The sequence below is a fragment of the Mustela erminea genome, chromosome 18, assembly GCF_009829155.1.
Source record: "Mustela erminea isolate mMusErm1 chromosome 18, mMusErm1.Pri, whole genome shotgun sequence".
Classification (NCBI taxonomy): Eukaryota; Metazoa; Chordata; class Mammalia; order Carnivora; family Mustelidae; genus Mustela; species Mustela erminea.
Window position 1 is genome coordinate 46,125,996 of NC_045631.1, and position 14,095 is coordinate 46,140,090.

The 14,095-nt window shown below is 45.3% G+C and overlaps 1 protein-coding gene and 1 long non-coding RNA gene across 14 annotated transcripts in view; one reads left to right on the forward strand and one right to left on the reverse strand.

The window, feature by feature from the left end:
* Positions 1–654: 654 nt before the first annotated feature.
* Positions 655–5,120, reverse strand: LOC116577236. 2 transcript variants are annotated; one of them, XR_004280458.1, is made up of 3 exons: positions 4,613–5,120; positions 3,914–3,998; positions 655–1,129 (listed from the first exon to the last, which is right to left on the reverse strand). It is a non-coding gene; the product is annotated as an uncharacterized LOC116577236 (long non-coding RNA). The 2 variants fall into 2 exon arrangements; XR_004280457.1 differs by having other exon boundaries at positions 4,707–5,109.
* A 131-nt stretch (positions 5,121–5,251) lies between these two features.
* TLK2 (tousled like kinase 2) overlaps positions 5,252–14,095 on the forward strand; it is a 114,765-nt gene continuing 105,921 nt past the window's right edge. For 2 of the 12 annotated variants that reach the window (XM_032320160.1, XM_032320164.1), the window contains exons 1-2: positions 5,733–5,990; positions 7,497–7,582. In XM_032320160.1, coding sequence (XP_032176051.1) covers positions 5,855–5,990; positions 7,497–7,582 — 222 coding nt within the window. In that variant the 5' untranslated portion in view covers positions 5,733–5,854. Of the gene's footprint in view, positions 5,669–5,732; positions 5,991–7,496; positions 7,583–9,202; positions 9,223–14,095 lie in introns of those variants that run through there. The other 10 variants (XM_032320170.1, XM_032320172.1, XM_032320167.1 and 7 more) reach the window with 10 other exon arrangements.

The following is a 14,095-nucleotide window of genomic DNA, read 5'->3' on the forward strand; positions in this document are numbered from 1 at the left end:
TGGCTGTGTTCTAATGGAACTTTATTTATGGATGTCAAAATTAGAATTTTATGTAATTTTCATGTGCCATCCTATTCCTCCTCCTATTTTCTTTCAACAGTTTAAAATTGTAAAGCTCATTCTTAGCTCAGAGGCTGTACAGAAAAGGGCTCATCTTCTGACTTGCCTTTAGGGGCTGGCCATTCCCAAACCTCCTGCACCGCGCCGGGTGATCATTGTTTCCTCTCTATGGGCCTGGGGCTCGGGCTCCCTTTCCCTCATGACCTGTGTCCCTGTGTCAGAAGGTTGATGACTTAAACCTAATATAAAAAGCCAACATTAGGCCACCTGGCTGGCTCAGTCAGGGGAGCACCTAACTCTTGATCTTGGGGTTGAGTTCCAGCCCCACATAGGGTACAGAGGTTACTAAAAATTATAAACTTTGAAGACCTATTTTTTTTAAAAGCCAACAGAACTGAGACTTTAAAAATATACTTTTGCCACTTTCCACAAATACCATGTTTGCTGTTCTTTCCAACTTGAAGTTTTCTTCCTGAGCACCACCAATAGGGGGGTTTCAGTAGCTAAGGGAAGAAGGGTCTTGTTACATTGAAGTACACTTACTCTCTTTTGTTCTATGTTGCATTTCAGCTGCTGAGAAGAAGGAACACACAATGCAGGGAAAAGACATTTATTAAAAAAATAACTTTCAGGGAGGGAGTTGGAAGAGGACATTAGAAATGGGAGGTACTCTCCAGGAGAAGAAGAAGATTGCTCCCCGCTGCCCGTCAGCGCGCTGTGGGGAAGAATGCATGACTTGATAAATAAAGCAATCGGTGTCAAGGGCACTTGCTCAAGAGAAGTTTGTGAAGCAAGTTGGGCGGGAGGAGGCCATGACAAACACAGAGACAGGAGAATGCCTGGCAGATTTTGACAAAGGCTGGGATCTGGATTTTAAAAACTTGTCGTGCAGGATCACGGATATCAACCACTTTCTCCTTTTGTTAGGAATGGGGAGAAGAGAGAAAACGTCGACTCAGCGCCTACTGTAGGTCAGGCATGGCGACAAGCCATTTCCCATCACTGTTTTCGGTTTTCATTAAAGCAACTCATGGAATTAGGTGTGCTGGCCAGTTTTCAGACGGGGAACCTGAGAGGTGGAGTCAGGATTGGAAACTTAAGTCTGTCCAGTCACAAATACTTTAGGATTCTACACTGTCCCATCTAGTGCAATTTATAGTGGAAATATTGCCTTCAAGCAATTTCTTATTTATTCATATGATGAGAAACCCACAATTCTTGGGTGTAGGGGAAGAACAGCATAGAGACTGGGCAGGTGACCTGTTTTTCTCTACTCCCCACACCCTTCTTCCCCTCCCGACAAATGTAATGCTTTCATTAAGAAGATACCAAGTCCTTTTCCTTTTATTTTGTCCCTTTTCTGTTATGAGACAAAACACCTAAACAGCTCAGTACACTGGCAGCTGGGCTCCCAAAGTTAAACTGTGTGTCCTTAGACCAGTCTAATGACAAATGTACATAAATCCTTTGCAGAAATGTGGTTTGGGGACCATTCAGGATCTCATTTAATCTGCCAACAGTCCTGGGAGATTTTAACACCATTTTGTGGATAAAGAAACTGAGGCACAGAGAACTTAAATACCTTGCTTAAGGCTACACAGCTGATAAGGGACAGAATGGATTAAAATCAAGGATGCTGCCTAGTTAGTTTGTCATCTTAAGCCACCACATTGAGGCTCCTTTTAGAAAAGGTGCCATCAGGGGCACCTGGGTGGCTCAGTGGGTTAAAGCCTCTGCCTTTGGCTCAGGTCATGATCCCAGGGTCCTGGGATCGAGCCCCACATCGAGTCCTGCATCGGGCTCTCTGCTCAGCGGGGAGCCTCCTTCTCCCTCTCCCTCTGCCTCTGCCTGCCCCTCTGCCTACTTGTGATCTGTCAAATAAATAAATAAAATCTTTTAAAAAGAAAAAGAAAAGGTACAATCACACTAAGACTGTCAACCTGCTCAGTATCACATGCCAGGATCTTTTTGCTTGCAGATGGTGGATATTATGAAACATTCAAGGAGATGCTGGACAATCATTAGTGTGGTACAGGTCAAAAAGCAAAAGGAGGTTAAACCAGTTTCCCCCAGTGTCTCAGAACACCTTTTCCATGACTACACTCAACCAACCAACCAGCCAACCAATCAAAACCAGAGTGGTGGTTCCAAAATTAAATGGAAAAGTACTGAAAACCTCCATCACCCCTCCCCAACCCAACTGCCATATGCCTATTACATGTTTTGGGCAAGTAGTACTGAATAACAGATTCCACTTCACTTTAACCAAGAGTTTCCCAAGGACCAATGTGTGGCTACTCCCTTGAAAGCATATTAACCTATCGAAGCTTCCAGAGCACACCTTGGGGAACACCAGGACTAGACTAAGGCATGTCCAGCAAGCTCTCCATGGTCTTCCCTGTGACTATGAACATGAACTTGGAGGAGCTGTCATACGTTCCCCTGGAGACAAGAAGGAGCAGATCATCAACATGCACAACTTCTAGTTGGATCTGTGTTTGAGCCTTCCACAGCTAATGGGAATTGGGGCCTTGCATGGGGCATGTCACCATTTGCCAGGCTATGACAAGCTGTGTCTGACGTAGTTGCCATGTGAGCAAACACATTTTAAACAAACTGATTCATGAACCCAAGGTTCAATCACATTGTGAGAGGAACCATCTGACAAGAGAATTTATTTTGAAATTACCGTCTTTCTCTGGGAAAGGGTAAGGTTCTTTTCCCTTGCTCCTGACACTTGATATCTTCATTTCTACAATGCATATAAATAGAAGCACCCAATCTTTGTGGTAAGCAAATTCATTAAATTCCTACAAGCAATTCCTACTAGGATGAGTGTTAAATCTAGAGTGGGGCTGTGAATAGACCTATGACAATGTAAGTTCTTTGACACAGAGAAAAAACACACTAGGAAAACTGAAACTAAAAATATAACTTTTCCCCGTATTCCACTGATTATTTGAGACAATTACCTCATAAAATGGAATCATAACCTTTTAGACCTGGAAAGGACTTTGTAAATCTAGTCCAAACCCTTCCTTCGTAGATGAGGTTGGCAAAGCTTGAGAAGGTTGGGTAATAGGTCAATGCAGCTTGTCTGTGGAGCGGCTGGACTGGAACTCAGCTCTGACTCTCTGTCCAGTGCTCCTTCTCTTAAAGTCTTTTCCCTCGACATTCCGGTGTCTCTTTAAGGGGTTGCTTTCTTTTCTTTTTCTTTTCTTTTTTCCAAAGATTTTATTTTATTTATTGGACAGAGATCACAAGTAGGCAGAGAGGCAGGCAGAGAGAGGAGGAAGCAGGCTCCCCGCTTGAGCAGAGAGCCTGATTCGGGGCTGGATCCCAGGACCCTGAGACCATGACCTGAGCCCCAGGCAGAGGCTTAACCACTGAGCCACTCAGGTGCCCCACGGAGTTGCTTTCTTGATCATTCACAGTAACCCAAGAGCTTGCCTCATTTGCTGGTCTTTTGTGTTGGAGGGGAAGGCAAGTCCTGTGTATTCTATCTGCTCCTCAGTTCTCTGGCTCTCCTGACAGTCCTCCACCTTGGTCTTTTTCCTTACTCTCTACCCCAAGTTGGCTCTTCCCCTCCCCCTTGAAACACTGTTATCTTTGGAAATATGTGTGTGCATTTTCCAACCTGGCTGGGATCTGGGGCAAGGTGACTCTTGGTTTAATGGATTTTTTTTTTCCTACAGTGCCTGAATTGGTCCAAGGGTGTGGAAGGTCGAGTAATGAACAAAAAGTAAACTGCCATCCTCTGCCCTTTTGGCAAGTCTGTGTTCTGTTAATATAACATGAATTAAGAAAAAAATAAGAGAAAAGGGCAGAAACTCCATTTGAAGTACTGGCCTACCCCCTGGAAAAGTTCAAGGCTGTTGTTCATTGTCTGAATTTTCCCCTTGGGAATTACTTGTATTCCTTAAATCATCTTCACACACCTGATCAAGGAAGAGATACAGCAAAATACAAAGTTGAGTATTTGCATTGAAGTCAAGTGTTCTGGCTCCTAGGGGTCGGTGGAGAATGTGCTTTTTTTCCTTTTTTTTTCCATTTGGTGCTGGGTGATCAGAGTGGGAGCTTCTCCTATGCAGGAGGCCCTCCTTGCTGCAGGGGTTACCGCGCACAAGAGCTCACCCCTTCCTATTTCTCATTCCTCAGCAGACATTCTGTGAAGGGCAGGCCCGTATTTTCCATTCTGGTACTTACCCGCAGGTCCCGCTAAGTACCCAAGAGGGCCGTGTTTTTGGTGTTTTTTTTTTTTTTTTTCTTGTCAGAGGTTGAAATAGAACCTCCCCTTTGGGTGCCCGGGTGTCCCTTTGGGGTAGCGCCCTCCCCCCCCCTTCCAGAGGGCAGCATCCCGGCGGGGGTGGGGGCTCAGCCTTGATCCCAGGGCACCTTTTGTCCCTAGAGACGCCCTCTGCCAGCCAGGTATGTGGAGGGAAAGGTCCGCTTTCCAGGGCGGCTGGTGTGGGTTTGGGGAGCCGGACGGTCCCTTTGGAGAGTGGCGGGGCGTGCGAGAAGCCAACGCGGTGGGCACAGCGAACTCACTAACTGGGCGTCTCCGAGGAAGTTCGGGCGGGGTCCGCCGGCTCACGGGCTTTCTTCCTCTAAGATCAATCCCCGGGTAGAGCGAGCCCAGTTCTCACCCAAACTCGTGGAAACGTGGGACTAGACGGGAGCGGGGTTCGGCGAGGCGGATCTGGGAGCGCCCGGCCCAGGCGGCGAGGCCCCTCCAGCGCCGGTCCGCGGCCCAGGGCGCCGGCTCAACCGCCTCGGCCGGGCCGGTCCCGCGAGCGGGGGCCGGTAGCCCACGGAAGGCGGCGGGGGCTCCCGGACTCCGGCCCTGGTCGGGCTCCGAGCGGCCGGTCGCCGGCGCCGCCCGTGCGTCCGCCCTCAGCCGCCCGGCGAGGCGGCGGCCTCCTCCGCCGGCGCGGGGTCCCCTGGTTAACCCCTGCCCGCCAGCCTGGCCGCTGATTGGAGGAGGCGGGGCGCCGGGGCAGCGGGGACCCCCCCCACCTTCCTCGTCCCCTCCCCCTCCTCCCCCACTGTCGGCTCTTCCCCCACCCCCCCAGGACCCCCCCCCCCGCCTCCCAGCCGTGCAAATCTCGCGAGGAAACACGCGGTTTCACTAGTGTGTTTACACCGATCACTACTAATCCGGACCGAACCGATCCGGATTAAGGGGCCGGAGGCGGGTCCTGGGCACCAGCGGTTCTGACCCCCCCGCCCTCCGCGCCGCACCCGAGTGGCCCCCAGCCGAGCGGGCCCCCACCTCCCGGCCCGGCCTGGGCCCTCCTGCGCCTCCCTTGGCCTTTGTCCGGCGCCAGGAGGCCGGTCCCGCGCCCCCCGCGGCCGCCCGGGCCCGGGCCCGCGTCAGGCGCCTGGCTCTGTACGCGAGCCCGGGGATCTGCGGCCTCCGCGGCCCCCCTCCCCCGCCCGCCCTCTCGTGGAGCCCGGCGCCGGCGGCGGCTGCCCGGGCGGGGGGTTGCGGCGCTCAGGAGAGGCCCCGGCTCCGCCCCGGGCCTGCCCAGGGGGAGAGCAGAGCGGTCCGCGGCCGGGTCGGGTCGGGGCCCCTCCCAGGAGGAGCGTGGAGCGGCGGCGGCGGCAGGTGAGAGGCTGAGCCCCGGGCGGGGGAGGGCGCCGGGCCTGGGGTATTAACCGTCCGGGGGACCCCCTCAGCTGAGAAGGCTGCGGCCCGGGCCCACCCGGGGGCTGGCGCCGGGCCGCAGCTCCTCGGCGCTGAGGCGGGAGGGGCTCCCCGAGGGCTGCGGGTCGCCGAGGGGCCGGGCTGAAGATGGGGGAGGCCCAAGCGGCCCCGGCCTGGGAGTGGGGCCGGCGGCCGCCAGGGCGAAGGGGACGCCCCGGCAGCTGCAGGCCCCGGCAGCCTCCCGGGCGCCCCCGAGAGCCGGCCCGCCCTCCCTCCGTGACAGGTGGGCCTGGAGTTGGGGAAAGTTTGGAGCCGGCGGGAGGCGAGGGGCGCCGGGATCAGGCCCCATCGGTTCTGCTTCCCGGCTGTAGGGAGGGCTGCAGGGAGGGCTGCAGGGAGGATCCCAGTCCAAGGCCCCGCTGGAATGAGACAGAGTGGAGATTTCCTTAACATGAGTTGACATTAAATGGAATAACCGCTGGGGCGTCATTTTCCGGGCCAGGCCTGGGGATGGAGGTTTAGGAAATGTTCCGAGAGACCCTAGGGTTTGAGGGAAGCTGCAACCTCTGCCATTCCGGCCTTGATTAGGGCAGGGCCAGACGCGAGGAAGGCCACTTAGGGGGAAAAGACTCTCTTCCAATCCCCCTTTTCCTTTCTTTTTCTTTTTTAAGATGCCTTTCTGCCTTTTTCGAGAATTTCCTTATTCCCTCGCTAACCTGCACTTGTTTGTGAGGGTGAAACTTTAATTTGTCACCCTTTCAGTCCCCTTTGCCCCAGGCTCTCAATCCAGGAAGGGAAATGAAACTGGAGGACTGGTAGGGGTTGTTACAGTTAATGTGGAGTTGTTAGATTGCAGAGGGGAATGTTTAATTCAGGTTCCCAGTGAACTTTTAAATCATGCCAATCGTTCCGATCGCTGTTTAGTAATATGTTCAAAGGGGGTCTGTGTAATGGTGTATGCTCCTATTCCACTTTTAATACTAGAGAGGTTTCCAGTGGGTTCTGCAAGAGTTCATCTCTTGCAGTGGATGGACATATTTGCTGAAAGTAGCCTGTGCATTTATTGGTCGTGGAAGGAGTTTAAAAATGGTGTCCTTCTGCCCTTCCCTGCTTGGAAGGAGTGCTAAAAGCAGATGTCTAGAGAAACCTACTGCTCCAGGGAGTGGTCAGAAAAAGATTTTCTAAAGGGATGATTATGGAGCTCTACTAATTTCCTGAGTGAATGCTGGTTGATGGTTTGACCATGGGTTCTCTATTAAATTTAAAATAATTAATTCCTTTTTACATGAGCTCCTGTGAGCTCTTCAGAGAAAGGACCTATATAATATAATAGGGTTATTTGAAGTTATTTGTAGCTTCTGATTCATGCTACATTATTTTAAAATTATTATTAACGATTCATATTTTTAGTTTAAGAACTAGTTCCTTTGGGTTTGGGAAACAAATATCCAGAAGTACTTAGTTAAATTCAAAGCTTGGTAGGAGGAATTTTTTTTGTTGTTACTTTGCAAGTTAGTCCTTGCTCAACTTTTATGGAGAGTATATGAAGGGTTTGAGGTTTTTTTCTGTTAAAATCAGATCAGAACTAGAAAAGGATAAGTAGCCCTTGGAAGAGGACTTCTGAGCCATTTTGAACTTTAAATGTATTGTTCTTTGTATTGCTGTATTTACTTGAGGCTTACTTGTGTGTGAACATTCAGTGAAATAATTACTGCATTTTATTGTATTTAAAAATTGGTATCTCATGTTTTAGTGTTTATGGTCTTACAACTTACTTTGTCTTTTTCAGTAGAAATGATGGAAGAATTGCATAGCCTGGACCCTCGAAGGCAGGAATTATTAGAGGCCAGGTTTACAGGAGTTGGTGTTAGTAAGGTGAGTAAAATCTTGATCATGAACACTGTTCATAGTCTAATTGAAACACATTTAGATATCAGTTAGAGATTAGTTTGGGTGGGCCATATGGATAGATTTGCAGGGGAGATCAGCTCATGGTTCCAGTGAACTTTTCTTAGATCCTGCCAGTCATTCCACTAACCTAACAGTGTTGAAGGGATTTTAAGTGAGGGTATATGCTTCTCTTTCCCCTCTAATATGGGAGAGGTTTCCCATGGGTCTTGTTGCAAGGATACTGATGGGGTTGTGTATCTGGATTTTGTGCCATATTTTGCCAAAACTCAGTCATTCAAAAAAAAAAAAAAAAAAGCTGTTAATGGAAAGAAACTGGCATAGATTCATTACAAGTTTTTGTTTTTGTTTTTGGATAGTTATATGCTAGAGTTTTGAAAAATCTGCTTCTGTTAAGTTTGTCAGTTCTCCCAGTCTGCAGTTCAACAGACTCTTGGCTGCACCCGCTAGACTGCCTTCTCCTTCCTCCTATCTTTCCTTCTACTCCTCATTTTTGTACTAGGAGCATAAAGTAAGATCAAGGCCCCATTAATGGGTGGTTAAATTAAGCAGCGTAATAGCTTCCTATGCGTCCTCATGTAGTTCACCCCTCTGCTTTCATAAGATGGTTTTAGTGCAATATATTTATGATTTTAATACAACATGTAACATATATTTGTTATGTTTTATTTAAAAGCTTCACCAGTCCGAGATTGTTGCATTATTTGGCCTTGAGACTTGGGAATTTTTGATCTTTGCCTTAGTGCGATACATTTCTGTCTGTGCTTTGCAGCAAATCTTACTTCTTATGGGTGACCTAAATGTTAGTCTCAGGCTTTGGTGAGCAGCTTCTTAAAGGAGAAGGTGTTGGCAAGGTTTAGGTGGAAAAACTGGCTGCTTTGAGGGTCTCATAGTTTTAGTGAGCTGGAATAGCTTGGTAGTTTTTTTGTTCATTCAATAGCTATTGAGTGCCTGCTGTATACTAGGCATTGTGCAGGGTTTCAGGAACGATAGATAGCTCAGTGCCTCCAAGCCTCTGATGTGGTGAAAGTGAGAGGGAAATGATACTTTGGTGAGATTTGTATTAGAGTGTGACAAGGTGCTGTGGGAACACAGGATTTGTTACACATTTTGTAGTTATTATTATTTTTAAAGATTTTATTCATCCATTTGATAGAGAGCGAGATCACAAGTAGACAGAGAGGCAGGCAGAGAGAGAGGGGAAGCAGGTTCCCCGCTGAGCAGAGAGCCCGATGTGGGGCTCAGTCCAGCACCCTGAGATCATGACCCTAGCCAAAGGCAGAGGCGTAACCCACTGAGCCACCCAGGCGCCCCACATTTCGTAGTTCTTGGTTTCTTTGGCCACTTTTATTAAATAATTGACTTGTGGTACTTTGGAGTGGCTGTAGTGACTGTTGTTGTATATTAAAGATACATGTATAAACGTGAGTTCTCTGATGTAGGAGAAGTAGCTTTAGCTGGAAGTGAGCAGTATATTTGAGTATAAAATTGATCTCTGATTCAGTTGATTATCTAATAATGACTTTTGATGTGTCTTTTAATTTGGGAATTCAGCAGAAAGTTCATATCCAAATCTGTCTGTTCAAGTGATCACCTATGGAATAAAAGTAAGTTTGTATTCAAATTGTATGTTGTTTAAATTCATTGGGTTTTGTCATTAGTATGCGTTTCTTTTCTTCAGTTTTTAAGGTCATGGTAGCTATATGTAGGTATACTTTTGATGGAGTAGGGCATAAGTGATGGGGATAATGGACAGTGTGAATCTTGCTGCCCAGGCCCAAGTTAAAGTCATGTAATTAAGGTGTCAGGAAACTTAATCTGCCTGTTTAATAGGAAGTTTTTCCTCTTATATATAAGAAATTTATTTATATCCCACATGTTTTAATGCCCCTGATTGCATGTTATATCGATATTTTTAGTCATAGTAAGTATACTGATGACAGTAAATGTACAAGGACCAAGATTGATTTTTTTTTTTTCCATAGCAAAGAATCTCCAGGGGGTGGGGGGAGCAAGTAAATTTTTCTGTAGCTTGGAGTTAAGAAGAAGAAAAAAAATCTCCATTTTGTGAGACTTCCTTTGCCTATAAGACATGGTATCAGACCACTGATTTGAAATAGGACTGGGAAGGAGGAGGCCATGCTACTGGGAGAAAAGGTGCTTTGAGAGAAACTCCTCCTAGTTTTGAATTCCTTATTATGGGTCATAATTTCCCAACGAGGATGTCATTGAATTAATAGTTTTCAGTTTCGCAAAGATCAAGAGAGCTTTCAGCCCTTGCTCTAAATGGGAGAACCGAGTGACTGTCCTGTGATAGTGCCATCTAGTGGGACTGCTGTAGCCCTCAGGGGCTGTCTCTTGAGTTTCTCCTAACTATTCAAACCATTTTCAGGACTTTTTGATGTCCATAGAAGGAAGAAAGTTAGTGCCACTGTGGATTCTTTCCTAATGGACAAGAGTGTTTTAAGTAGCTGTGGTGTTTGAACTTCTGGTTGCTAATAGATCTTCCGTCATGTCGCTTCAAGTTTTTTTACACCTGCAAACTAGATCTGCATCACAAAACTCAGGCGAAAACAAAATGGTAAAGCCACCACATTTATCATTTATGTTGCAGTCGCTCTTCACTGATGTCTAGGATTTTAATCCACAAATTAAAATTTTTTTTTGCATATTGCATTTATATGCATTCAGTTTCTGTTAGCGTTTTTAATTCATAATCGGTAAACCAAAAGATTTGTTTTGTGCCTTGGGGTGCACTGCATGGATTTTTTTTTTAAGAGATTGGTGTTTTCTGTCATTAGTGGGAGGAAATTAGCCTAATTAATATCTCCTGAGAAAATACAGCTGGCTTTCCTTCTCTATCTAGTGCCACTTTTTAGGAGGACATGTAACCATCTTCTTAGCATTTTTGAGGTGATGAGGTTAAATTGGGCTGTGAACCTACTTTTTCATTTCTTATTGACCTGGTATATGAGCTAGCCTACTTCTTTCTTTAAGATCTCCTCCCTTAAGTACTGGATAATCCACTTGTAGTTATGTGAAACTGTCTGTCTTGTATTCATGTGTTTTCAGTGAGGACCTATTGCAGTTTCTCTTCCCTACTCTTCTGTTTCTCTCGCTTTTTTAACATTTTATTTTATTTTATTTTTTTAAAAGATTTTATTTATTTATTTGACAGAGAGAGAGAGATTGCAAGTAGGTGGAGAGGCAGGCAGAGAGAGGAGGAAGCAAGCTCCCCGCTGAGCAGAGAGCCTGACGCGGGCCTCAATCCCAGGACCCTGAGACCATAACCCGAGCTGAAGGCAGAGGCTCAACCCACTGAGCCACCCAGGCGCCCTAACATTTTATTTTTTAACGTAATCTCTCTAATCAACATGGGGCTCGAAGTCACAACCCCAGGATCAAGAGTCGCATGCTCCACTGACTGAGCCAGCCAGGAGCCCCATTTTGACAAAGTACAGGTCGTCTCTGTGACTCCAGGGGCTGTGTAAAGTAGGTAGAATTCCACCATTGCATGCACTTTGTAGCTAGTTTAGTTTAGTGGATTTTGTTGTTGTTGTTTTTAAGATTGATTTGTTTGTTTAAAGAGCGTGTGAGAGTCGGGAATGGGTTGAGGGAGAGAATCTTCAAGCAGACTCCATGCTGTGCGTAGAAACTGATGCGGGTCTGGTTCTCAAGACCCTGAGATCATGACCTGAGCTGAAATCAAGAGTTGGACACTTACTGACAGCCATCCAGGCCCCTGTAGTTTGTTTGTTTAAGTTTGTTTGTTTATTTAAATCTCTACCCAATGTGGAGCTCAAACTCATGACCTTGAGATCAAGAGTCACATCTCTACTATTGAGCCAGCCAGGCACCCCTGTAGCTAGTTGAGTTTTAATGCTAATATAGTAGCAAATACTTAAGCAGTACTTACTGTGTGCCAGGTATTGTTCCAAGTACAGTAAGAGCAATAAGAAGTGAATTTAAATCTTTTGTAACAGGGATGCTAGTCTTAATAAATTGTGTTCTCTTTTTGTAAGACATACCGATGCCCACTGGTTGAATTACAGACTTAGAAAGGGTTGCATTATGACAACTTGCACTTGCATTATAATTATATAATTTAATGTAAAATTTCCTAACCCTAAGAAATGTAACTGTAAAATATGAGAATTCCTAATTCTCTGAAAACTAAGTTAACTGCCTTGGAAAGACTGTAAGAGGTGAGCCAACAAGGAGATACCTTTAAATGTTTACATATTTTTTTTAATTTTGTAAGCTGGGAGAATTCTTCATTTAGATCCTTGACAAGCATCTTTTAAGTCTTGCTTCACTTTTAAAGAAATTGAAACTAGAAATTTGGACAATGCATTTTGGGTGTGGTTTGTGTGGGACTGGAGCTGTAGTCAGTGGATCTGTAACTCAGAAGGCCTGCATCCAAAGACTGGCAACAGAATATACATTTACACGTTTGAAGTCAAAGAAAATGTTTAAGGTGTATTTTTTTAGATTCCCCATTGCCGTCTGCTGTTTCGATTGTTATTAGTTTCATTTGTATTGAATAAAAAAGATTAGGTAGTATGTGATGGTATTGAAAAGAACAAAATGAGAAGCCATGAAAGTGGGATAGTCTCTTTTGGCACAATAAAAACCTTCACTTTATAGAGCCTGAAGTAAGACCAAATACTTCTAGTATCACATAGTAGATTTTTGATGTCTTAGAGAAAAATGATCTATTTTTTACCTTCTGCAAATTTGTGTTAAATGACCACTTTTTTTTTAAATAAAGATTTTCCCTATTTATTTTGAGAGAGAGTGTGCACACATGAGCAGCGGGAGGGGCAGAGGCAGAGGGAGAGAATCTCAAGCCGACTCCACGCTAGCACAGAGCCCCAAATGGGGCTTAATCTCATGACCCCGAGATCGTGACCTGAGCTGAAATCATGCATCATATGTTTAACCAACTGGCCACCCAGGCACCTCATGATCACTTTATTTAAAAATTTTATTTTTATTTTTTCTGATACGTGATCATTTTAAACGATCAAATTTGACTTCTGAAAAGATGTTTAACCAACTTCCACTTTTTCTCCTGTCATTTAGTTAATTGGATCAATTATAAGGTATTATTTATAGGGGCTTCTGGGTGGCTCAGTTAAGTCCCTGATTCTTAATTTCAGCTGAGGTCATGATCTCAGGGTCATGAGATTGAGCCCCACATTACGCTCTGCACTAGGTGTGGAGCCTGCTTAAGATTCTCCCTCTCAGGCACCTGGGTGGCTCAGTCAGCTAATAAGCATCTGCCTTCAGCTCAGGTCATGATCCCAGGGTCCTCTGCTAAGAGGGGAGTCTGCTTCTCTCTCTCCATCTACCCTGCCCCCCCCCCTTGTTTGTGTGCCCTCTCTCTCTCTCTTTAAAAAAAAAAAACTTAAAAAAAAAAAAAAAGATTCTCCCTCTGCCCAGCTCTTAAAAAAAAAAGGTGTTAGTTATGGATATCTAGTGTTAGCTATTTTACATACCAATCCAGTAATTTAAAAAAATACACGTTTTGGTGTTTTATATTTAATTCATAGTTAGACAGTGCTCAATAAGCATAAATTCTAAGAGATAGTCTGCACTTAACACCATTGAATTTTAAGGCACTGTTAAATTTATTATTATGTTTGGCTTTATGTTGTCTTCACCCTTTCATTAACTTAGTATTTGTTTAATTTTCCTCTCATTTTCACATGTAGTCAAGTATCAACTCATGTTTCTACTTTCTCTGAAATTTCTCAAGCAGTTGTCTGTCCTCACTGCTACTTTCTCAGTCCTTCCTCATTCATACTGCTATCCCATAGATCTCTCTGTAAACTGTCCCCAGTTAGATTTCTAAAAATAGGGGTGCCTGGGTGGCTTAGTAGGTTACGTTTCTGACTCTTGGTTTTGGCTCAGGTCATGGTCTCAGGGGTGGTGGGATTGAGCCTCCCCTGGAGCTCTGCACTCAGCTGGGAGTGTGCTTGAGGATTCTCTCCCTTTACCCCTCCCCCCACCCATTCATGCACTCTCTCTAAAATTTAAAAAAAATTAAAAAAAGATTTCTAAAAGTACCAGCATTATTGTTTTACTCTCTTGCTTTAAAGGCTCCCGTTGCCCTGTTGGATAGAGCTAAAACTCCTACCCTAATTTTTCACAACTTCATTGGTTGTCTTCTCTCCCTCTTCTGTGCTCTGTTCCCGTAAACCGTGACTGATCTCCTAACCTGTAATGTTAGCAGACAGGCTCATACTTTCTCCTTTACCTTTCCTCTTTTATTTGCCTGATGAACTTTCAGCTTTTTCTTCAAAGCATAATCTAGATATGTCATCTTTATAGCTTTTCTAGATACCTGCACTATTCTAGTTGCATTATTTTATTAGTACTTGATAACCTCCTTTTATTGTAACATACTATTTGTTTCCCTTATTAGTCTCCTTGGGAACATGTATGATATCTTTATCTCTGTTGAAGTGCTTAACA